The 21740-nt window shown below is 42.7% G+C and overlaps 1 protein-coding gene across 6 annotated transcripts in view; it reads right to left on the bottom strand.

Moving 5' to 3' along the window:
* LOC133403087 (nck-associated protein 5-like) overlaps positions 1-21740 on the bottom strand; it is a 107437-nt gene that overhangs the window by 58772 nt on the left and 26925 nt on the right. For 5 of the 6 annotated variants that reach the window (XM_061677613.1, XM_061677642.1, XM_061677666.1 and 2 more), the window contains 2 exons: positions 21322-21395; positions 2435-2498 (listed from right to left, as the gene is read on the bottom strand). In XM_061677613.1, coding sequence (XP_061533597.1) covers positions 2435-2498; positions 21322-21395 — 138 coding nt within the window. Of the gene's footprint in view, positions 1-2434; positions 2499-12318; positions 12793-21321; positions 21396-21740 lie in introns of those variants that run through there. The other variant, XM_061677650.1, reaches the window with a different exon arrangement.

Genomic DNA, 21740 nt, shown 5'->3' with positions numbered 1-21740 from the left:
CGAATATACTGGTCCGGCCCACTTGAGATCAAATGGGGTGAATGTGGCCCCCAAACTAAAATGACTTTGACAACTCTCATCAATCATCATTGTTTTTAGTGTCCCCTCGCAACCCCAACCCCATGTATTGGACTTGTCAATCTCCTTACTGCACATGCGCTGACTTTATTTAGGAAGACAGCAGCAATTAGCAAAACAAACTAATTTCGTGTTCATTTCGACATGTTACTTTTATAAAATGAAGAATCTCGCAAATGTTCATTACACTTTTCACACTACAACAGCAAAATTGTGTTTTCACGGCAAAATATCCTTTTTTCACTTTTACATTTCATTCTTTTATTGTTCTAATTTAGTCAAACATGGCCTCAAGCATCAAGCCAAACCTTGAAAGAAGCACCTGTGTGAGTATGCTGTCTTTTTGGCTGACGTATCCCCAAGTCGAGATGGTTTATTTTCACGTGTTGTTTACACAGCCGTTTCCAGTGGCCATAATCTTAGCTAACAGTCCAAATGCCTTTTTAATGGGGAGCCCCGCCCCCTCAGCAGTGCATGTAACACTCTCTTTATGAGTCTGCATGTGTACGTGTGTTTTGAGCCTGACAGGAAACCTCGCATCCTGCACACTCCCCAAATGGACTGAGATTGCGGCTTTAAAAAAACTGGCCCTGCCCAGCACCACGCCTCTGGGAAGAATTCCAGAAGAAACCTAGAGAGGCGATGAGCCTGTTAATGAGCAGTTTGACTCAGAACAGATGAGCCTTTTGGAAGGAGACCTCAAAAAAACAAAAATGACCTATGCCAAACGCTCCTGTTTTTCTTGTAGGAGTTTTAAATTTGCATTTCCAGACTGTGAAGGTCCAGCTGAACTAATATCAAATCCCTCTGGTATGACAATAAAGTTTGCGGGTTCGCACCAGCAAATTGTTCAATAGGCTTCTAGTGATTCTCCCAAAAGATCCATAACCAGAAGTGTTGTAAGGTGGTGCAGTCAGTAGTCATGTTTCTCAACAGGAGCTCCAACTAAAACACAACACACACTGTAAACTCTGTTGTTAATGCTGCTTCAGTTGTGTTACTGTGCATGAGAGACCTGTGGCTTGCGCTGACCTGCATGATGTGCCGCTAACGGTGTGATGTCCCTGCAGAGACATGCAGCGAGACGACTACCATCTGCCTGGGATCTGTTCCCAACGAGAACCATCACACGTCCTTTACTAGTTAATCTCCCGTGGCTTCCACTTTTCACCAACCGGCAGCATTTTTACAGTTATTATCTTCTCCGTGCAGCTTTTTTCCTTTCTATTGAGGAGCTGCGATGCCTCCCAGGAATGCCAGAAAGAGACAGAAAGAGAGTGTGAGGGGACTCCAACTGGGATAATCCCAATTTCAAATGGTGCTTAGTGATACCCCCCTACCAGCTCCTGTCTCGTACAGATAACTCATCCCCTGTTGCCACCATGTGCATGCCTTTATTACACACACACACACACACACACACACACACACACACACACACAAACACACACTCCTCCAAAGACATAATTAGCATGTTATGCGCCTGCTAGAGTGTGAGCAGCTCTCCATGGCCAATGAGATGTTTTCCTTGGCGGAGGTCGGCGAAGTTAGTGTTATAGGACGAGGCAATGACACAGATGCCACACAAATAATTGCAGTGTCTGCACGTACACAGTGAGGAATCAGCGGATGTGACAGCTACTGTATAAACTGAGAAGAACAAGTATCAATTTGATATATTTTTTGCTGAAGCAAAAACTGGAAAAAGCCAGTATAAGACTAATGGCCATGCAGCCATCTATACTGTAAATTGGACGCCCATGCATGAGTGGCATGATGGTATGGAAGGGTCAGATGGAGGTCAGAGAAGGGGCGGAAGGGTGGGAAGATGACTCGATGTGACTTTGCTGGCGTCAGTGGTCATCTATTTTTACTACATAATATATGCATACATTCTCGTGTAGATTTGAACCTCCATGTCGGTCACAGTATGCTAAAGTGCCTTTAACTAATACTCTGGTTGTGTGAGCTGATACGCTGACCTCCTCAACCATGAGACGAAGCAGCAAAAAGAAGAAGGAAAGAAATCCCTCTCAGGGAGAGGCTCACACATGACCGTATTACAATATATGAATTTTGCTTTAGGAATTTTGCTTTCGTGCCATAGCAAATCCGATACAGGCTGCTGGTAGGCGTTATCAGCTGAACTCCACTGCATCACAGGGTTTGTCGGCCCTACCGCGTGACCTCCCCATATGCATTTGGAAGCCTCGCCTAGCATTCGGATTTCTGTCTGTAGTTTCTTTTTTTTAGATCGTTTAATCATCATAATTGTCTCCTACAAAACCAGTTGATGAGGTTGCACCATGTGACTGACTCGTGGGTGTGTGAACAAAGATGCTCCAGGGTACTTTACCATTGTTCCCTCACTCTTGCTCCGCGCGACTTCCCTCTGCAGGCGAGCCACGGACAGTTTTTCCCTGTACAGAAATTAGAGAGAAATTGGGAAAATAAGCAGTGTGACATGATTATTCCGTCCTCCTAAAAAAAATATTTTCCATTCATCATCATTCAGAAGTCAGTTGATTTCAATAATTTAGGTCAACATGGCTCATTAGAAACGGCAATCAACTACACAGTCCTTGTAGCTAAAACACACTGTGACAAAAGTTGGCCTATTTGAGTAAATCAAGAAACTTTCGATTCTGTGAAGAAAAAAAATAGGATGAAACACCATGCCAGTCTCTCCTTCCCTCTTAAACCTCCAACACGTGAACGAGCCTAAACAAAGAAAAGAAATATGTGGGTTTAAAGCCGTCCCCCACGTGACGCCATTCCAGACTGTTAACGGGATCACCGGGCAATAAAGCGTTATGTTTTATGGTCTCTCCAGAAGGCTAAACTGAATCGAGGTTCTGCAACAGTTTAGTCATGTTTAGTCTTATATAGTCTTAGATATAGTCAGGCTCTAGGTTAGCCTACACAGATGAAAAAAAAGAAGTGTAGTCCAGAAATGGGGGATCCAAATTATTGTTGTTCCCAAAAATGGGAACTCAAACACTTCCTCAAGTGAATACATTTACATGTACGTTGCAAAGCCACCTGAGGCGCCTCCCCCTGAAAGAACTCTAAACTCACACCTCCCAAATCTCAAAATGACATCACAGTTTCTGAGCCGCCTGCATACCTGTCCAGGCAGAAACACCTGGAGATTAAAAATCAACCGGGGGACTTGCGGCAGATTGATGAATGGTCTGTCTGGACTGAAACAATGGCGCTGCCTTTAAATGACAACAGATGTATTTCAGCAATGGTGGCATTGTAAAAAAAAAAAAAGCAGTGAAGGAGTGACTAACCAAGGAAGCGCAATCGTGTGAAGTCTAAAGTGTGTGTGTTTGGGTGTGTGCCGCTCTCATATCAGAGGGCAGAGGCGCTCAAACTGTTTGCACCATGGACAACCTCAAAAAAAAAAAGAAAAGAACAACAACAACACTTGACTCTCCAAGTACCACCATAATGACAGCATTAAAAGAAAGTAACAGAGTAGGCCTAATCATTCAAAATGAGGCATATGTTTTATTCCTAAAATAAAAGTGTACTTGATCAACATAAAAACTACCTAAATGATGATTAAATTAAAATGTACTGCACATAAAAGGTAATAAATGTCAAAAACTAAGGAGCTCTTAAAGATCAAAATGGAACTGTCCTTAAAAGTTAAAAAAGTTAAATAGTACTGAACTGTACAAAAAAATGGATCATACTAGAGTTTGTTTTTTCTAAATAGTAGCAGAGCTAAAATATTAATTATAATATGTTTGATTGTATTATTACACTCTATATAGTTTTTATTTTATTTGTATTTAGTTCAGTGATTCTTTCGCATACTAGTGTTGGGGCGTGCGTATACTTTCATGAAGGTGTTGCAATTCCACGTGGCAAATCATGAAAGAGCTAAGTGTGAGCAGTTGTACAATGCTTTCCTGATACTGTCCACTTGTTCCATCACCTTGAGGCTTGGTGGGGGCCAGACGTCATTTCAAGTCTTGCAGTTTTTGTTTTGTTACAACAAGCTTGGCCTGGCATCAGTCTACTTTGTGTTACGTTTCAGGCTTCCCTCACATAGGCCTGTCCCATGAGCCAACTACACACTGAGAAAAGCGCTAGAAAACATCAGGTAAATTGGAATTTAAATATAATTAAAGCCATTGTTGGCGCAAATAAAGAAGATTTCCTTCAACACGTGAATGGCACTGATGTGGGATTGATAGAGCTCAAGTACAGTTAACACTCAAACAATTTGCTGGACCACCGGTTCAGAATTCAGTTACCATTTTCATTAAAATCCATAGTCGTACGCACATGCCCCAACACCACTAGTACACCAAAGAATCACTGAATTGAATAGAACGAGCTAGTGGAATAAGTATTTTTTAGCAACTAACTTGATTTTATTTGTAAAAACAAAATGTTAATGTTTGATTTTCAGAAAAAAATATACTTACTAATTCAGTTAGAAGTCTTCTAAGATTATCATTTGTCATCTGTTGTTGGCATTGTTGTCTTGTTAAAGGTATGTATATATGAAAGTTAAATGCCAGAATTACACAGATGTTTTTCTGAAAGTAATTCAAAACTAACACATAAGCAGTGTGACACAGTACAATTGTAATAGTCATATTTGTATGACTTGATTACTTTCGGTGAACCACAACAAAAAGTGAGTTTGTCACTAAACATAAAAGTAGAGTTTTTTTGGTTTACTGAACTATTCTTTTTACTATTTTATTACATTTGGGAAGGTTAAAATGTCATAAACATTGTCTGTACTGTTAATAAATATTTTGAAAAAAAAATAATAATAATAATAATTTTCCACCAATGTCTTCGACATGTTGTGTTAGATTTCAGAGGTTGCAAGTACCGGTACTTCACTCCCTATCTTTCTTGATCGAGTAGCTCATATTTAGTTTGTGTAATAAGAATAAAAGTGAATAAACCTCATGACCACACTAAGATCATAACTCCCCATCCATGTTCTTAGAATGTGGGCTGGTGGGTTCGTCATCTTCATCATTATAATTTGTAACCCCCAACAGCATCCAGAAGCACAAGGATATCATCAGGGTAATGACAACCAATCACAGCAAGAATGCAGACATATAGGACTTTGAACTGCATTGTGGGAGGGTTGCAAGTGTTTCTATTGCTGTCACCGCTTGTTTGCTGTTAATGAGAGAGAAAACCACATGCATGCACTGGTTTAATCTCCTCTATGCAGAAAGAGGCTGCCAGATTAAACATCCCAAGATGTTTTGAGCATTTTGTACAATGCCAGAGTATATACTTGCATCAGACTTAAGGAGAGATATAGTTTAAAATGTAGAATAGTTTATAAATATTTCCTCTATATTGTCACAGAGTTTGCCAGTGACCTAAACCTGTTGTTCTGAGCGACAAGGGTAAACAGGGTTGCACAAATGATTGCATGTTGGGCAGCGCTGCCATGCATTTATGTACTAGTATCTGTGTTCCTGCTTGGTTAAGAGCTCTGATGTGCACACAATCCTGTGGCCCACATAGAGGTGCTGCCTACATATTGGCTCTGGTTCAACACCCGTCATTCCCATCCTTAATCGGCCATTGACTGTTTACATAACTGTCAGATCCGATCCAAAACCCTCTTGTGTGAGCCAGTGAGCCTACCGAGGCATCCCTTACAGTGGTCATTTAAATATCAATTTGTTTTACACTTCCTGATAATTTGGTTCCTCCTTTATTAATTATACTGGGGATAACACGCTTGTAACACAATCACAGCACACTATCCAATAATGCTTACAGTTTCTAGGAGCTGGGCAGAGAAAGCATAAAGTCAGCAAACACTCTCATCTGTTTCAAGTGTTTGAGGGGCGGGGCTCACACATCTGTGACCGCTCAATTCGTCCAAACCATCAGTGAGACTCCCCATTTTACAACCCCAATCCCAATGAAGTTGGGACTTGGTGCTAAACATAAATAAAAACAGAACACAATGATTTGCAAATCATGTTCAACCTATATTTAATTGAATACACTACAAAGACAATATATTTAATGTTCAAACTGATAAACTTGATTGTTTTTAGCAAATAATCATTAACTTAGAATTTTATGGCTGCAACACGTTCCAAAAAAGCTGGGACAGGGTCACGTTTACCACTGTGTTACAACACCTTTTCGTTTAACAACATTCAATAAACGTTTAAGAACTAAGGACACTAATTGTTGAAGCTTTGTAGGTGGAATTCTTTCCCATTCTTGCTTGATGTACAGCTTCAGCTGTTAAACAGTCCGGGGTCTCCTTTGTCGTAATTTACACTTCATAATGCGATACACATTTTCAATGGGAGACAGGTCTGGATTGCAGGCAAGCCAGTCTTGTCCCCGCACTCTTTTACTACAAAGCTGTTGTAACATGTACAGAATGTGGTTTGGCATTGTCTTGCTGAAATAAGCAGGGTCGTCCATGAAAAAGACTTTGCTTGGATGGCAGCATATGTTTCTCCAAAACCTGTATGTACCTTTCAGCATTAATGGTGGCTTCACAGATGTGTTAGTTTCCCATGCCATTGGCACTAACACAGCCCCATACCATCATAGATGCTGGCTTTTGAACTTTGCGTCCATAACTTTTCTTCTTTGGCCCGGAGGACACGACGTCCACAACTTCCAAAAACAATTTGAAATATGGACTTGTCGGACCACAGAACACTTTTCCATTTGGCATCAGTCCATCTTAGATGAGCTCGGGCCCAGAGAAGCCGGCGGCGTTTCTAGGTGTTGTTGATAAATGGCTTTTGCTTTGCATAGTAGAGTTTCAAGTTGGACTTAGGGATGTAGCGCCGAACTGTATTTACTGACATTGGTTTTCCGAAGTGTTCCTGAGCCCATGTGGTGATATCCTTTACACATTGATGTCGGTTTTTGATGCAGTGCCGCCTGAGGGATCGAAGGTCACGGGCATTCAATGTCTGTTTTCGGCCTTGCCACTTAAATGCAGTGATTTCTTCAGATTCTCTGAACCTTTTGATGATATTATGGACCGTAGATGATGAAATCCCTAAATTTGTTGCAATTGTACGTTGAGGAACATTGTCCTTAAACTGTTCGACTATTTTCTCACGCACTTGTTCACAAAGAGGTGAACCTCGCCCCATCTTTGCTTGTGAATGACTGAGCAATTCAGGGAAGCTCCTTTTATACCCAATGATGGGTATAAAAGTTCCCAATTAGTTCCCAATTAGCCTTTTCACCTGTGGGATGAAACAGGTGTTTGTTGAGCATTCCTCAACTTTCTCACTCTTTTTTGCCACCTGTCCCAGCTTTTTTGGAACGTGTTGCAGCCATAAAATTCTAACTTAATGATTATTTGCTAAAAACAATCAAGTTTATCAGTTTGAACATTAAATATTTTGTCTTTGTAGTGTATTCAATTAAATATAGGTTGAATATAGGTTCTGTTTTTATTTATGTTTAAGACGTCCCAACTTTGGCGGCACGGTGGTCGACTGGTTAGAGCGTCTGCCACACAGTTCTGAGGACCGGGGTTCAATCCCCGGCCCCGCCTGTGTGGAGTTTGCATGTTCTCCCCGTCCGTGGGTGGGTTTTCTCCGGGCGCTCCGGTTTCCTCCCACATCCCAAAAACATGCATGGTAGGTTGATTGACAACTCTAAATTGCCAGTAGGTGTGAATATGAGTGCGAATGGTTGTTTGTTTGTTTGTGCCCTGCGATTGGCTGGCAACCAGTTCAGGGTGCACCCCGCCTCCTGCCCGATGATAGCTGGGATAGGCTCTAGCACGCCCGCGACCCTCGTGAGAAGAAGCGGCTCAGACAATGGATGGATGGATGGACGTCCTAACTTATTTGGAATTGGGGTTGTAGATACAGCCTCACCCACACGAGACCTCCTGTCTCCTGATGCTGACGCTGTGTGTGCTGGACAGCAGCGGAGAAACAAACAGGAGCCACATGTCAGCGGTGTACACACCCTTGCGGCTAGCAGGAGCGGCCTGATAAAGCCTTACCTCACAGTAGCAGACCATTAATTATTGACTTGGTGAAATGTGAGGAGCTGGTGCACACAAAGAATCCCCTCATGCTTGATGTGAATGTCTTTAGTCTGCACAGTAGCACATTCTGGATCATCATGTGGGCTGTTTGCATGCCCAAAGGCAAAGTAGATCAGGCTCTTGAGCTCATGGCATGTTGCGCGGAGTCACACAGTGACATGATCAGCATCAAAGGAGCTTAGAATTGTTTACACTTTTCTTACAAAGATAAAATCTGTACTTTCTTGACACTGGCTCAATTGATACTTTGCTTCTGTACATAAAAGATGCAGTAACTTAAAACCAAAGTGGTACAGTTCAAAGAGCTCACCATGGCACCAATTTCAATGGTGAACCCTGATCATTTCCATCATGGAAATATTGCCCATATTATTACAGGCAGCATGTTGGACTGACATGCAAGTGAAGAATAAACCAATCATGGACTGCAATGTGTCTGGCTCTCTGGCTCCTCCCTGCTGGTGATATCAAAGATATAAAAGATGTCAAACAGTAGTATGGTTTTTAAAAACACAAAACAATGATGTACCGTATCACACTGAACCGCATTATACTCATTGGTAAAAATGGCTTTTAATTAATGAATGTAATAAGGAGAAATATCTTTGTTCTCATGCAATCTCTGCAAATTATCTGTAACATTAAAGAATTTAGTGGGCTTGTTTAGAAGTCCAACACGGGAATGTCGTTGTGCACACACGGACTGGATCAAACAGATACACCAACCGCTCCAAACATCTCAAGCAGCAAAAAACAACAAACAGGTAATTCTCCAAGACTTCTCCTGAGCTGCAAAGAATGACCTCAAATGTTCGTCGAGCATGGCAAACTACCACCTCAGTGGCCATCCCCCAAATGTTTTCTTACACTGATGCAGCGCCAGACCTCAATTGTTTCCATGTCATGGACGCATTCCTGATCCGATGGAATGAAATGCTGTGGATGAGCGGATGCCCATCTGGATGACTCACCGGGCCTAAGGATAGAACTAGGATGCCAACACATAGTCTGAAGACTAGAATTTCTAAACGTAGAACAAGGTAATGAAGTGGAGCTGAGCAATGATGAGTTGTGATGAAAGACAACAAACTGTCTTCCAGACACACCTTGTTGTGAAACACAAGCATTCCTGCCCTTAAGCTCAAGGAATTATCTTGTGCATGCATTTAATCTTTTCTGACGAACATTATTTACTTGTCTTACTCATTTGCCTCTAGGCTATTTCAGTTTAACAAGCCCAGGCTACTCTTGGTTGACTGAGGCATGAGTCGGAAATCACATTTTAATGGTAGATAAAAACTGCGTGGTGTACAATCTCAGTTAAACAAGAGGATACCTTAAAAAATGTGTTGAGTGAATTTGTCCTGTAATAAATGCAGCCACCAGGGACACATTCTTAACACATTCGCGCTCGCCTGACTTGACATTTGAGAGGAAGTCAGAAGAAGAAGAAGCGAAAAACTCTTAGCGCTACTGTCTACTCACAAAACCTGTCATGGCCCTTTGGCAGCATGTCTTTTTTTTTTGTTGTTGTTTTTTTTTTGCTGATTAGCACTTTGCAGTTGGGCAAAGCAAAGCTTTTGTCTGAGGGAACATGTAAAAGTTCATTATAACGCTCAGTGTGCACTGTAATTCAGACTTTTCATGCATTGTTCTGCAATACTGGCTGGGCTGGCTTGACGCAACTGGGCAGTAGGGACTCATATTTACTGGAATGTTCTGCTGACTCAGGGAGACCAATCAGCTATAGGATATTTTATGTTGGATGTCAACACATTGTTTCCTGAGCGTTGATCAAACAGTAGCCCTTTACAGTCGTGGACAAACTGCTTCACATACAATAGGAACATGTGTAAACAGGAGCACTTGAGCTAAGGGTCTGCTATCCAAACCCTTTCAGGAGGGGAAAATCGGCATAGCAGCCTCATGTTGGACTTCTGGCATGCCGGCACTGAAGTCATTCGAGGGCTTTTACTTGTAATAATTCACTCTCAGCAAAGACAAAAGGCAAATGGCTAAAAGGTTTAAACAGAGCACAAGAGGTGTTTGTAAAACGAACGGCACTGTGAGTTTCTCCAGCTGCGCCAAAACCTCTAGCAGCTGGACTCCAGCCTGAATGTTTCTGTGACTATTACCTGCTTATTTATAGTCCAAATAGTCTGAAGCTAAAGTTTGTTGACATTCTCTGCCCCTGTATAGCCGCATATAAGACCCCTCCGTTTTCAGCAGCTCACTAGCATAAACCTGCCTCCGTGACAACTTCAGAAATCTGAAACTATTAGCTCATTTCTTTGCTGGCTTTGATCCAAAAATGTGTGAGATACACTTGATTGTGAAAGTGTGCCAGCGCCTTAGCGCTGTAAACAAGGATGGCACCATATCATCTTGCTCCAAGTAGGAAGGTGGGACAACCATGAGACCTAAAAACATCTTGTTTAGGAGCTAAAACGCTCAAAGGCATCACCATAAAATTCATCAACAATCAAGGTTTGTGTTAGCCACGCATTTTGGAAAGTAGGCTGTTTACTTGCACACCTTGGTGTAGTCACATGGAGCCAGCCTGGCCACTCAGAGACCATGAAAAGGCTAACAACCTCGACAAAGATGTGTCTCCAGGCAGGAGCATCTTTGTATGCAACAGGCAATTGACTACAAGCAAATAAAAGCCTTTTATTGTTCATAAATGGTGTGTTTGTGTGTGTGGCCCATTGAACTTAATGCAGCTTCCTGGCCCAGCTAACACAGCAAAAACCACATCGTCCTGATTTTAATTAACCTTCAATCTGCTGTGCCGGCATAACTGCGATGGTGGTGGGAATCCTGTGGGAAAGTTGTCTGGAAGGAGGACACCCCCACTTCCTAACCCTTGGCTGTCAAAGAAAGGGGAACACTTCCATGCTGTGGCCTACTAGACCATCCATTAAACGGGGGAACATTCCTCAGTAATTCATTTTGACCTGAGCCCAACACGCTAGCTAAGGGTCAACGAATACAGCGCGCTACATGCAGGCAAGGAAGGAGGGGAGGAGTCTGTGAGGGAGGTTGGGGGTTAGGTTGGAAAACTGGATGTAGAGGACTGAAATGCAACGCAGTCATACATCTGTCAATGGGCTCTTCATGGTGATGTGTCTTCTCACCAAGCATAGAATTCTGGGTAATGATTATCCAAACAGTCCCAGTGGTGGTGTTTCAATCCGACTTGTTGAACTGTTTCTAACAAAGTGACTTTTTAGCAGCCCAAAGGAATAGCATGATTAAAAATAAAAATGTCTGGGACAAATTTTTGTAGCATGGTCACAATGGAGAGAATTACAGTTTTAATTCAACAAAATCTAATCCCTCCATTTGCCAATCCTCTTATCCAGTAATCCCTAGTTAGATTTCACATGGAGGCAGGCTCAAACTGCTCAGTGTGGCAACACATCTGGCTCAGTCACAAGTTGACATATTGCCCAACTTCCCCTTTAAAGGCACAAGTGGAAACTGTACTTGCATGCAAACAAAGCACTGTACATGTTGGTGCTATCCATCTTTCTCTGCTAAAATGGTGAAATACCTTCTCTTGATGGGTAGCATTTAAGTAATGACTTCATGAAAGGATCTATTTTTTGCTGATTCCCATGGCAGAAAAAACTTTTTTTTTCTGGCATTTTGTCAAAACCAACAAGAGCGATAGTTCCCTGACTCTCCCATGCTTCGCTATCATCTTCTCATATGGTTCTGTTTTTAGAGATAACAAAATAAGATAAACTATCCATTCATAGTACAGAAGGGCTGCAGCAACCACATGCATGTCTGTGGTCTTTAAATACGGCTGGGCTTTAGCGGGCGGCTAAGAAAATCTTAATCTGTTTGAGAGTGTGAGGGGACAGAAGAGGAGGCGAGCAGTATTCCTGTGTATATAAATCTCCCTGCAACGATAGTCTACATGAGAGCAATCCATTTCCTTCTGCTATCAGTCACAGTCAACGCCACATTCTGTTGCCACTAGCAACAGGACACGCAATTCTCCCCGTCCACTCGCCGACTCACCCTCCCAACTGTCCGGTTAGATCTAAGATTGTTACTTGCACATGAATATTGGGAGGTTATTATATACATTATATACTTATTTATGCATATATGTGCAAATATTCCTTTAGTGAACTGTGGACCACAACCATCAAACCATGGATACTGAGTCTTACCCTGGTGGAGATTCAGCATTCTGGTGCAGTCAGAGGATACTCATGGTAATCCACCAGCTCGTTTGCCTCCCTCTCTGCAGCTGGCGCCCACTGTTCCCCGTAGATGATAAAGTTTACATCCACAACTCGACACAGCTCCCTCGCCTCCCGACTGGACTGAACCCCAGCCGCCTCCCTTTCTCTGTGACCCCTCTTAGTGTTTCACTCTCTCCAGCCCTCTCTCAGACCGCCAACATGCACGGACCCTCCTCCCGACACTGCTTTCCTCTCCTCTCACTACATGTGCTCTGCCTCTCAGCTGTGGTTTCTTTCACATCGACACACAGCGTTGTGAGCCTTCCCCCTGCCTGCCCCGCCCCCGAGCTTTATCTTGGCTCAGTAGTATTGTACATCTCGGCTTCTGCCTCTCCCTCAGACCTTTTCTCTCCCCTGAGCAGGACACTGAACATGTGTTCACTGCTGTATCTCTGAAGGTAGTGCCTTCCAGCAGGGGGAGAGCCAAGTGGGGGTTCGCATCGAGGAGGAGGTGGAATTTTTGGAGGGGGTGATTGCAATGTGGGGGTGGATAAGAACGAGCAAGCTGGCTCCTGTATGTGATGTTGGAATAAGTGCTATTTAGGACTGCTAGCAGGAGGCAGGAGGGTTTGAAACAAACCTTGTTACCCTCAGTGTTTAGAACAAGCACCAATTCAGCAACATATGAATTAACTGCATATAAATCATACAAAAAAATGTCAAGAATGGACATTTTAGAGGAAAACTAGGTGAAGTCAAGCAATGCTTACTGACGGAGTGAAGCAGCGGGGAAGGTGAAAGGCAAAGTGAGAAAAGGAGGTCTGCTTGGGCTGAGCTCTCACCCATCTGCTGCAATCATAATCAGTCTCAGCTGAATGGCTGTGACAAAATGCAGCCTCCACCGGGCCTGCGAGCAAGAACGAAGAGAGATGGGACGAATGGGGAGGAAGAAGATGAGGAGAAAAAGGAGGAGTGGAGGGGGGCACCCTCTTTTGTCTGCCTCCCAATGGGACCAGTGAGAAGGGAGGCGGGCATGGGAGGGGAGAAAGGGTGAATTAAAAGGGTCCCGTTGACAGAAGCGGACAGTTAAAGAGGGAGAAGAAAGGGACTGGTCTGACTTGGAGTCGAGGCCATCGCTGCCACTTGGCCCCACATTCGCTGCCACTAATGTGCTGAAAGAACAATGACACCAACCATGTGAGGAAATTAGCCTGCAGGAGAAGGGAGAATTGTGGAGGGAGGCTGGGTGCAGGGGAGGTATCCAGAGAAGGTTGATAAAGAAAGAGGAAAGATGCTCCACATTGTTTGGACCCCGCTGTCTCATTTATCATCATAAAAATCAGAAAGATTCATGATGGCTGATGATGATGAGTGTTATGCAGCGAGATAATCGTGTTGAACATAAGCGCAGCTGTCTTGCAGGCAAATCTGAATATGGAGCCAGCACGATTTGATGCTCAGAGCAGGTGGCTGCCAATTAGAAGCCATTGTCCCATTTGGTTAAAAAAAAAAAGACAAATGGCCGGCTGAGTCAGCATTAACACGTTCATGTTTGGCGTAATAAAAAAATATCGAAGGCAGTGTTCCATGATAATTAGATCAGCAGCAAGCAGCCAATGACTTAGCGATGGTTTTATGTTTGTTGTGCATTGACGTCCCACATGCCCTCTGCCTCCTCAATTTAGGAAAAATGACGTGGTTGTTTAGTTGAACTTGCAACAAACTACTGTATGTTGTTACAAGTTTAAACATAAGCATCTCTCTTGCACACGTGTTTAAAGCCTGTCCCATATTGGTGCATGCAAAATGGTCCAGACAGATCTGCTGTGGTCATTAAGGCATTGTAAGCTGTACTGTTAGTTGTGTCATTGAGAAATTCCTCTGTTTGGAAACACTTGGCTGCCCATACAGGCAGCCTGGCTCCACTGGTGTCACATGTACACATAGACACACTAAGGCTAGGCTAGCATTCCACAGGGAGCCTGTAGGCGAAGGGAAGGAGACAGGACGCTGCTGGGACAGTCACCGGCAGATCGATATATGTAAGAGTGAAGGGCTCTTGGAATACAAGTGCAGTGGAGCATGGCCTTGTTCAAGGAATGGCTATTAAAATTGGATCTGCTAGTAAAAAAAAAAAAATTGCATGCTGGCTTGGTGTGTTGAAACTCATTTTCTCAAATCAGCATGGTTTGCTTCAATTTGGTAAGAGTGCATTGTTATGTGTATTTGTTGAAAACGGTAACAACATATATGACTTGCACAGGATACATTTCAACACCCTTTTTTTCTCACTTTTAAATAACTAATGTCCACTGATTGGTTAAAGGAGAATTGTCTCTATGTTATAATGTAATATAAAAGAAGACCAAGAAAAGGCACAATATAAAAAAATGCAGTTGAATAAATATAGTTTGACTAGCTTGTTTATTGGATAATGTCAGCAAACACCACTTTACAAGGCCCCGTTTATTTTCTTTAACATATCACCTAAGTTCCTCACAGTCTCAAGTCTATGAGAGCCATGTCTCTCATGCTAAATACAGCGGAACCTCGATGCAATGGACCATGATATAACAGAAATGAGATCAAATGGACCTTCTGGACTGTACGTGTCCAGAAATAGTGTTCATTTGTCACTTAAAATGCCGTTGACAAAGGGCCAATCCCAATTCTACCCCTGAGCCCTTCCCCTTCGTCTTAGCCCTTGGTTTTGCTAGTACATGAGAACGAAGGGGTATCCCATTTCTTAGGGGAAGGGCTAAGGCGAAAGGTTTAATAGCCCTTCAAGTGTGTTCAGGGAGCGAAAAGTTTGCTTACAAGACGGCGGAACGGACAAGAATGTGCATGAATGTAAGTGAGCATAATTATTGATATTCATACTAACGACAGTAATGTTTTTATCAGCGTAAATATCATTCATGTTTTGAATTGTTGGTTAAACGGCTCGTCATGATGAGCTCACGTATCGCTAGTCTACAGTCTGACTACGGTGACAAATTCACAGCAAATGCACTTCACTACAATGTACTTCATTTTATGAACAGCTCAGTCACATTCAGAAGTTACGTAGCTAATGTAGCAATGCTAGTAATGTCGCTTCTGAGTATACCGTGACGTTCGCTTTCCATATAGTTAAGCTGTAGCCTCTTCACTCGTGAAATGCAGTATTTCATCGGTGTGATGGCATTAGCTGTGATTCCGCGTGAATATCTTCGTCTGGCATCAGGTTTACAAGACACATGAGGTCAACGTAATAAATTACCAGACGGATTTTCCTCCAGAGGGACGCGACAGGGCAACCGTCTTCTACCACAGCACACAACACTCAGAACGACAAACCTAGTGCCAGAATGACAACAGATATTCCTGTGACAGTGACAATAAAGTTATTTTCTATTTTATTCATTTTGAGATATTTTCCTTTTTGTGTGTGTTTACAAATGTTTGATTATGTGTTTTGTGATGGTTGTTCTTGGTGTTATTTATTGGCCGACGTTAGGCCATAAAGTTTCTCAAAATGTTCCTTCCTTAAAAATGTGTTTTTAGAATAGCGAAAGATTAAATATAGAAATGTATGCACCCTGTTACGTGGTAGGAAAAATTTATTATAAACAATTTTAAAATACCAGTCACCTTTAGAAACTGCACAAACAGACACATTTAAATAAATAAAAAAAACGTTTTATAGTAATAGTAATTTCATTTGACACAAGACGACCTCTTGCAAATACAGTGGGTACGGAAAGCATTCAGACCCCCTTAAATCTTTCCATTTTTTTCCTCATTAATGTACACACAGCACCCATATTGACAGAAAAAAAACTGAATTGTTGAAATCTTTGCAGATTTATTAAAAAAAGAAAAAGTGAAATATCACACAGCTATAAGTATTCAGACCCGTTGCTGTGACACTCATGTATTTAACTCGGGTGCTGTCCATTTCTTCTGATCATCCTTGAGATAGTTCTACACCTTCATTGGAGTCCAGCTGTGTTTGATTATACTGATTGGACTTGATTAGGAAAGCCACACATCTGTCTATATAAGACCTTATAGCTCACAGTGCATGTCAGAGCAAATGAGAAGCATGAGGTCAAAGGAACTGCCTGAAGAGATCGCAGACAGAATTGTGGCAAGGCACAGATATGGCCAAGATTACAAAAAGAATTCTGCTGCACTTAAGGTTCCTAAGAGGACAGTGGCCTCCACAATCCTTGAATGGAAGCCATTTGGGACGACCAGAACCCTTCCTGGAGCTGGCCGTCCGGCCAAACTAACCAATCGGGGGAGAAGAGCCTTGGTGAGAGAGGCAGAGAAGAACCCAAAGATCACTATGGCTGAGCTCCAAAGATGCAGTCAGGAGATGGGAGAAAGTTCTAGAAAGTCAACCATCACTGCAGCCCTCCACCAGTCGGTGCAGTCTGCAAGGAGGAATGGCAGAGGATCCCCAAATCCAGGTGTGAAAAACTTGCATCATTCCCAAAAAGACTCCAGGCTGTATTAGCTCAAAAGGGTGCTTCTACTAAATACTGACACACATGGCCAGTTTTCAGAATGAGACAGTCTGCGGATGTGCTGCATGTAATCAAATTAAATTGTCTGAGGCTTTGTGCCAAAATGATCTATGGCCCGGCACTGGCCCGCAGCCCGGTGGTTAAAGATCCTTGCTAGGTTTCATTAAAATAGTTCAGCATAAATGTGTGAATGTACTTTATGGCAGTGAGTGTAATTGCCAGAACCATCAGCCACACTTTTCCTCTTTGACATTAATCCGCTGCGGTTCGATCACAGACGAGTAACCAGAGGCACAAGGGGGACACCAGCATGCGTCACTGAAGTTCACTACTCGACTGGTCCATTCAGCTGTTTAGGCGTGTGTTCAAAGTGAGACATTTCTCATTGGGGCTAACTAGTTGTTTTGCTAAAAAGACAGTTAGCAGTGCTTAATAATTTCAGGATGCTTTTTAAACATCACGGGGAAGCATGTGTGGTTTGCATCCAGCAGACATTTTAAGTGTCAACATGGCAACTCTCATTTCCTGCAGCAGTATGAGTAAAGGAAATACCAGAATGCAGACAGAGAGCCTGTTTGTTTACCCAACACAAACCCACTCAGATCTGCGAGTGGCCCGACAGATGCAAATCACAAGACGGCCATGCTGACAGAACACATGAGTGTCTTTGTTTGAAATTGTATGCGGCGAGACGAGTGTCTACTAGAACAAAAATGTTACAGCACCTCAGTCATTGCTAATTAAGCAGGAGTGGCTGAGCCGGGTTGTGCGTGGTGCGATGGAAATCTGACGAGACATCACCATCATAGATTAATTTCCTCTCTGGATTCAGGAAACGCTGAAAGTATTCCATAAACAGAATTAACTCTGATTGGGTTCATCCAAAGAAACATTCAGGATTAATAACAATCTTGTTGTTTCCAGTGTTATTACCATAACAACAACAACAAAAATGTCAGTGGTAGTTATGATCTCTCTGTGATGTCAAAATTTTGAAATACATCAAAACCTGAACTGAGTCATCCGGCAAGTCGATATATGATTGTTTTGCATTTCACACATTTTCCCACTTTCCTGTTTCCTCTGGGACAAAGGGATGTTTTCAAAAGACCTCCAAGCTGTATGTAAGTATCATGGAAACCTACTATCAGTATGAACTACACAAGACACTACAGAACCATAAAAAACACACCACCTCTATGGGTCTTCATCTTTGCACAGAGGATGTTTTGGCAAGAAACGCTCAGAAGCTCAGGAATTGGTCCACAAAATGTCACGCTATCATGAGCACCAAAGGGGACAGAGCACACACTCCCGGTACTGTACTGATAACCCGGCTTTCATTACATTGTAGAGAAGACCACAAACTGCATGTTGAAGCCACATGCATTGACATTCTGTGCATCTCAAGTCTTCAATAAAAGATGAATATGTGCAAAGAAAAACAACCTGTAAAAAAACAGCTTAGCTTTGTGCTTAACCTTGACTGTATCACAAGCTGAAAATGCACGGACAGACGCTACCATACTACCGCTTAAGTACTGCAACTCTCACAAGGTCAACCTTGAGGGAGCAATGGTAAAAGGCTTCTTTAAACGACTAGATTAACCTCTTACAGGCTATATAAAACTGATGCATGCATTTAAGCAGAGAGAAGAGGGACACGTAAATATCTTACAGCTCGAGGTATATTAAACAACATGGGCTTGTTTTTTAGTCAAACACCCGCCAACATTCCAGCATTACTTGAAGGTTTTGCAGCTTTATTGTCTCACGCTGAAGGTTATTTGAGGCGTTTTTACACAGCAAATTGACCTCAACGGGCTCGATTAGGCAAGTCATTCACTTCAGAGGCTACAATTATACAATTTAGGAGTGTGATTTCTTTGGAGCTTAGTGTGATCAAATTATTTCATTCAACTCATCCAATTAAAGTTGTTTAATGCATAGCTTTGGTCTGAACAAAAGACGGCAGATCCTCAGAGGATGAGGCGTACCCGCCTCCTCATCGATAAAACAGGCCTCACGACGTACTTGGACAAAGGATTAGGCGCTTTCATCGCGCTCAGACCGCCACCAGCGCACAGGCGTCTCGCCAGCCTGATATGCCTTGTAGTAACATCAGCAACGTCCTACAAAGTAAAGCTGTTTCCCAGTTTGGAGCTCCTGCTATGTTGAGCGCTCATGCTTTTCAAGGACATTGTCTTCAAAGGGCGTCCCCTAGCCGTCTCATTCAAGGTCATTTTTAGTAGTATTGTTTTTCCATTACTTGAGGAAGAGGTGGCTAAGAACAATTACATGTTCTAACAGCAGGAAAATTCCAACAATGAACTCTTTCACTACCCAAAATTCCTTAGATTAGCACAGATCTGTTACGTTCTATCTGGCTTGCCTCAGAAGAGCTGTCTATGAACATCGAAAATGGTTATTGATCAGCAGATTCATTCATTCATCTTCCATTCCACTTTATCCTCACAAGGGTCACGGGCGTGCTGGAGCCTATCCCAGCTATCTTCGGGGGAGAGGTGGGGTACACCCTGAACTGGTCACCAGCCAATTGCAGTTGATCAGCAGATGTCATTGCTAATTTAGTTTTGGCTGGGGTCACCCTAAGAGGGGCTTCCTTGGTATCCTCACTGTCCTCTAAAAGGTGTGTGATTTGTGAAAGGTCACGAAGACACCATCTTCTTCAACAGGCGGGTGCCTCTCGTTCAACTGCTTCTCTAAATACCAGCTCAGCACAAGAGTGGGAAATAGCTTGTGGAAGAAAGTGCTTTAATCCACATGGAGTATTACACAGCAGCTTGTCGTAAATATCACTCCCCTTTGCCCACCAACCATGAATGTCCTCCTTCTAAACACATTTTATTCCTGCAATGAACATTATTGTTGTGAGAGAAATTATAAAAATAAACATGAGTTGTCAAAAAAGGACAAATGCTGAGTTTCGCCATCTGACGTCGACACTGTATCGTGGAGCTTTGTCTTGTCTTGTCATAAATGTCCTCATATTGAAGAGACAAGTGCAGGGAGAAGTGACCCCATCCGGCTGTGCATCAATGTTGGATGCTGAGAATTTCACAGATGCTTCTGTCACACAATGAATACACAAGCTTTCAATTATCACTTTTCAGAGGAATATTGAAAACTATTGCTTGAATCTTCAATCTTGCAGTCACAAAGCCTGTTATAAATAATCGGGGTTAAAAAGAAGTCATAATTGTCCAGTCTGTGTACTCCACCAGTGTGAAAGTATCCTATAATACGGTACAATGAATGATATGAATGCACCGGGTCATAAGGTCATGAAGTAGAGGACGGAGGAATGTAAGGGCATGACGGATTGATGGGCCCCATTGGGGTCCAGTGGGAGATGTCTACCACACCGCGAGGTGCTGCCTAATGAGGGGAGTGGTGTTTTTTTTTTTTTTTTTTTCCCACTAGTATGCAACGTTGTAAAAACCTTGTCGAGTAAATGCAGCCACTTTGACATTAAACAGTAAAGGGGAAAGGACCTTTAAACCTGCATAATTATGGGTTGTCTCTGGGAAAAATAGTTAATTAAAGAAAATGAGCCACATATCAAGAAACAGAGTGAAACTCAAACAATGTATAGCTTATTGATGGTAAGGTTCTCTCATCAGGTTTGTCAAGTCTTACGTTAAATCTACAAGTGAAACCCAAACAGGCCTTTTGGCTGCATGTTATACTCATTGTCTGACTTGTCAGGACACAGGTGATTTCAAGAAAAGATGTGCTCAAGTTTCAGTGCAAACTAAGACAGCAACAAAGTTCATGGCCTCCTTAAAAAGACACATCAGGTCCCTATGAGGACATTGTGGCCATACTAAAAGGCCATCAGGTCACCGACAGTGACTCTCGTGTCTAAATAGGGATGCGGACGACATGGACAAAAGGGTCATTCCTTTACGCATCCCTTTTCTTTATTATGGGGTGGCCTCGCCTAGTAAAGGGGCTGGCCAGTGGTCATCCACCTCCCACCTGCTTCTATCCCCCCATCCTAAGACCCCTTACCCCAAGCACCTCTCTGCCAAATCAGGGGGAAAATTATTTTGAGCCAGAAGAATATAGCTGCATTGAGATGGAGAGAAGGTTATTTCATAAAAGGGTGAAGTTTTAAAAAAATGTCTTTGGAAGGATGGTCTAGAAGTACAGAGGTGACAAGGTCATTAGGTTGGCATCTCCATCAGTGCTGCAACCCTATTGTCCTGGAAAATCCTCTCCATGAGAAATGCCCCCAGTCAACCCAACACTGGGCCCAGACTTTAACTCCCCCACCCATTGTTGTCAGACACAAAACACATCTTTTTGTGAGAGATGTGATGTAAAGCTTGTCTTGGGCTCAAAACCAAACAACATTGTTCTGCTGCCTCTGACTGGAAATGGATTGCCAGCAGCTGCTCATATCCCTTATTCGTACAACATCTGCCCTAAAGTCTTAAGAAGATCTTACCTCCGAATGTTGCGGCGCTGCTCCTCAAGCTGTTTGAGAAGGTCATCAATGCATTGGTTGGCATCCATGTATTCCTGTCAAGAGTATATAAGAACAGTTAGAAATGGATATAGAGCAATTTACTTCAAGTGGCATACTTGAAGACTCTGAATTAAAATATCCAGAAGATTGAATGATTGTATGAATGGTTGTTTGCCTATATATAGTATGTTCTGCAATTGGGTGGCGACCAGTTCAGTGTACCCCGCCTCTCACCTAAAGTCAGCTGGGATACGCTACAGCTCACCCATAACTCCATTGACAATAAGCAGTCCAAAAAATGGATGGATGGGATGTCAATCCTAACCATGCTCATTAAACAGCAGCAACCTCAGCACATCACAGACAAAGGCACTGTGTCCACTACACTTTGCTTCCAC

Source organism: Phycodurus eques, chromosome 1 (assembly GCF_024500275.1).
Source record: "Phycodurus eques isolate BA_2022a chromosome 1, UOR_Pequ_1.1, whole genome shotgun sequence".
In the NCBI taxonomy this organism is placed as follows: domain Eukaryota; kingdom Metazoa; phylum Chordata; class Actinopteri; order Syngnathiformes; family Syngnathidae; genus Phycodurus; species Phycodurus eques.
This window is presented reverse-complemented; position numbering and strand designations above follow the sequence as displayed.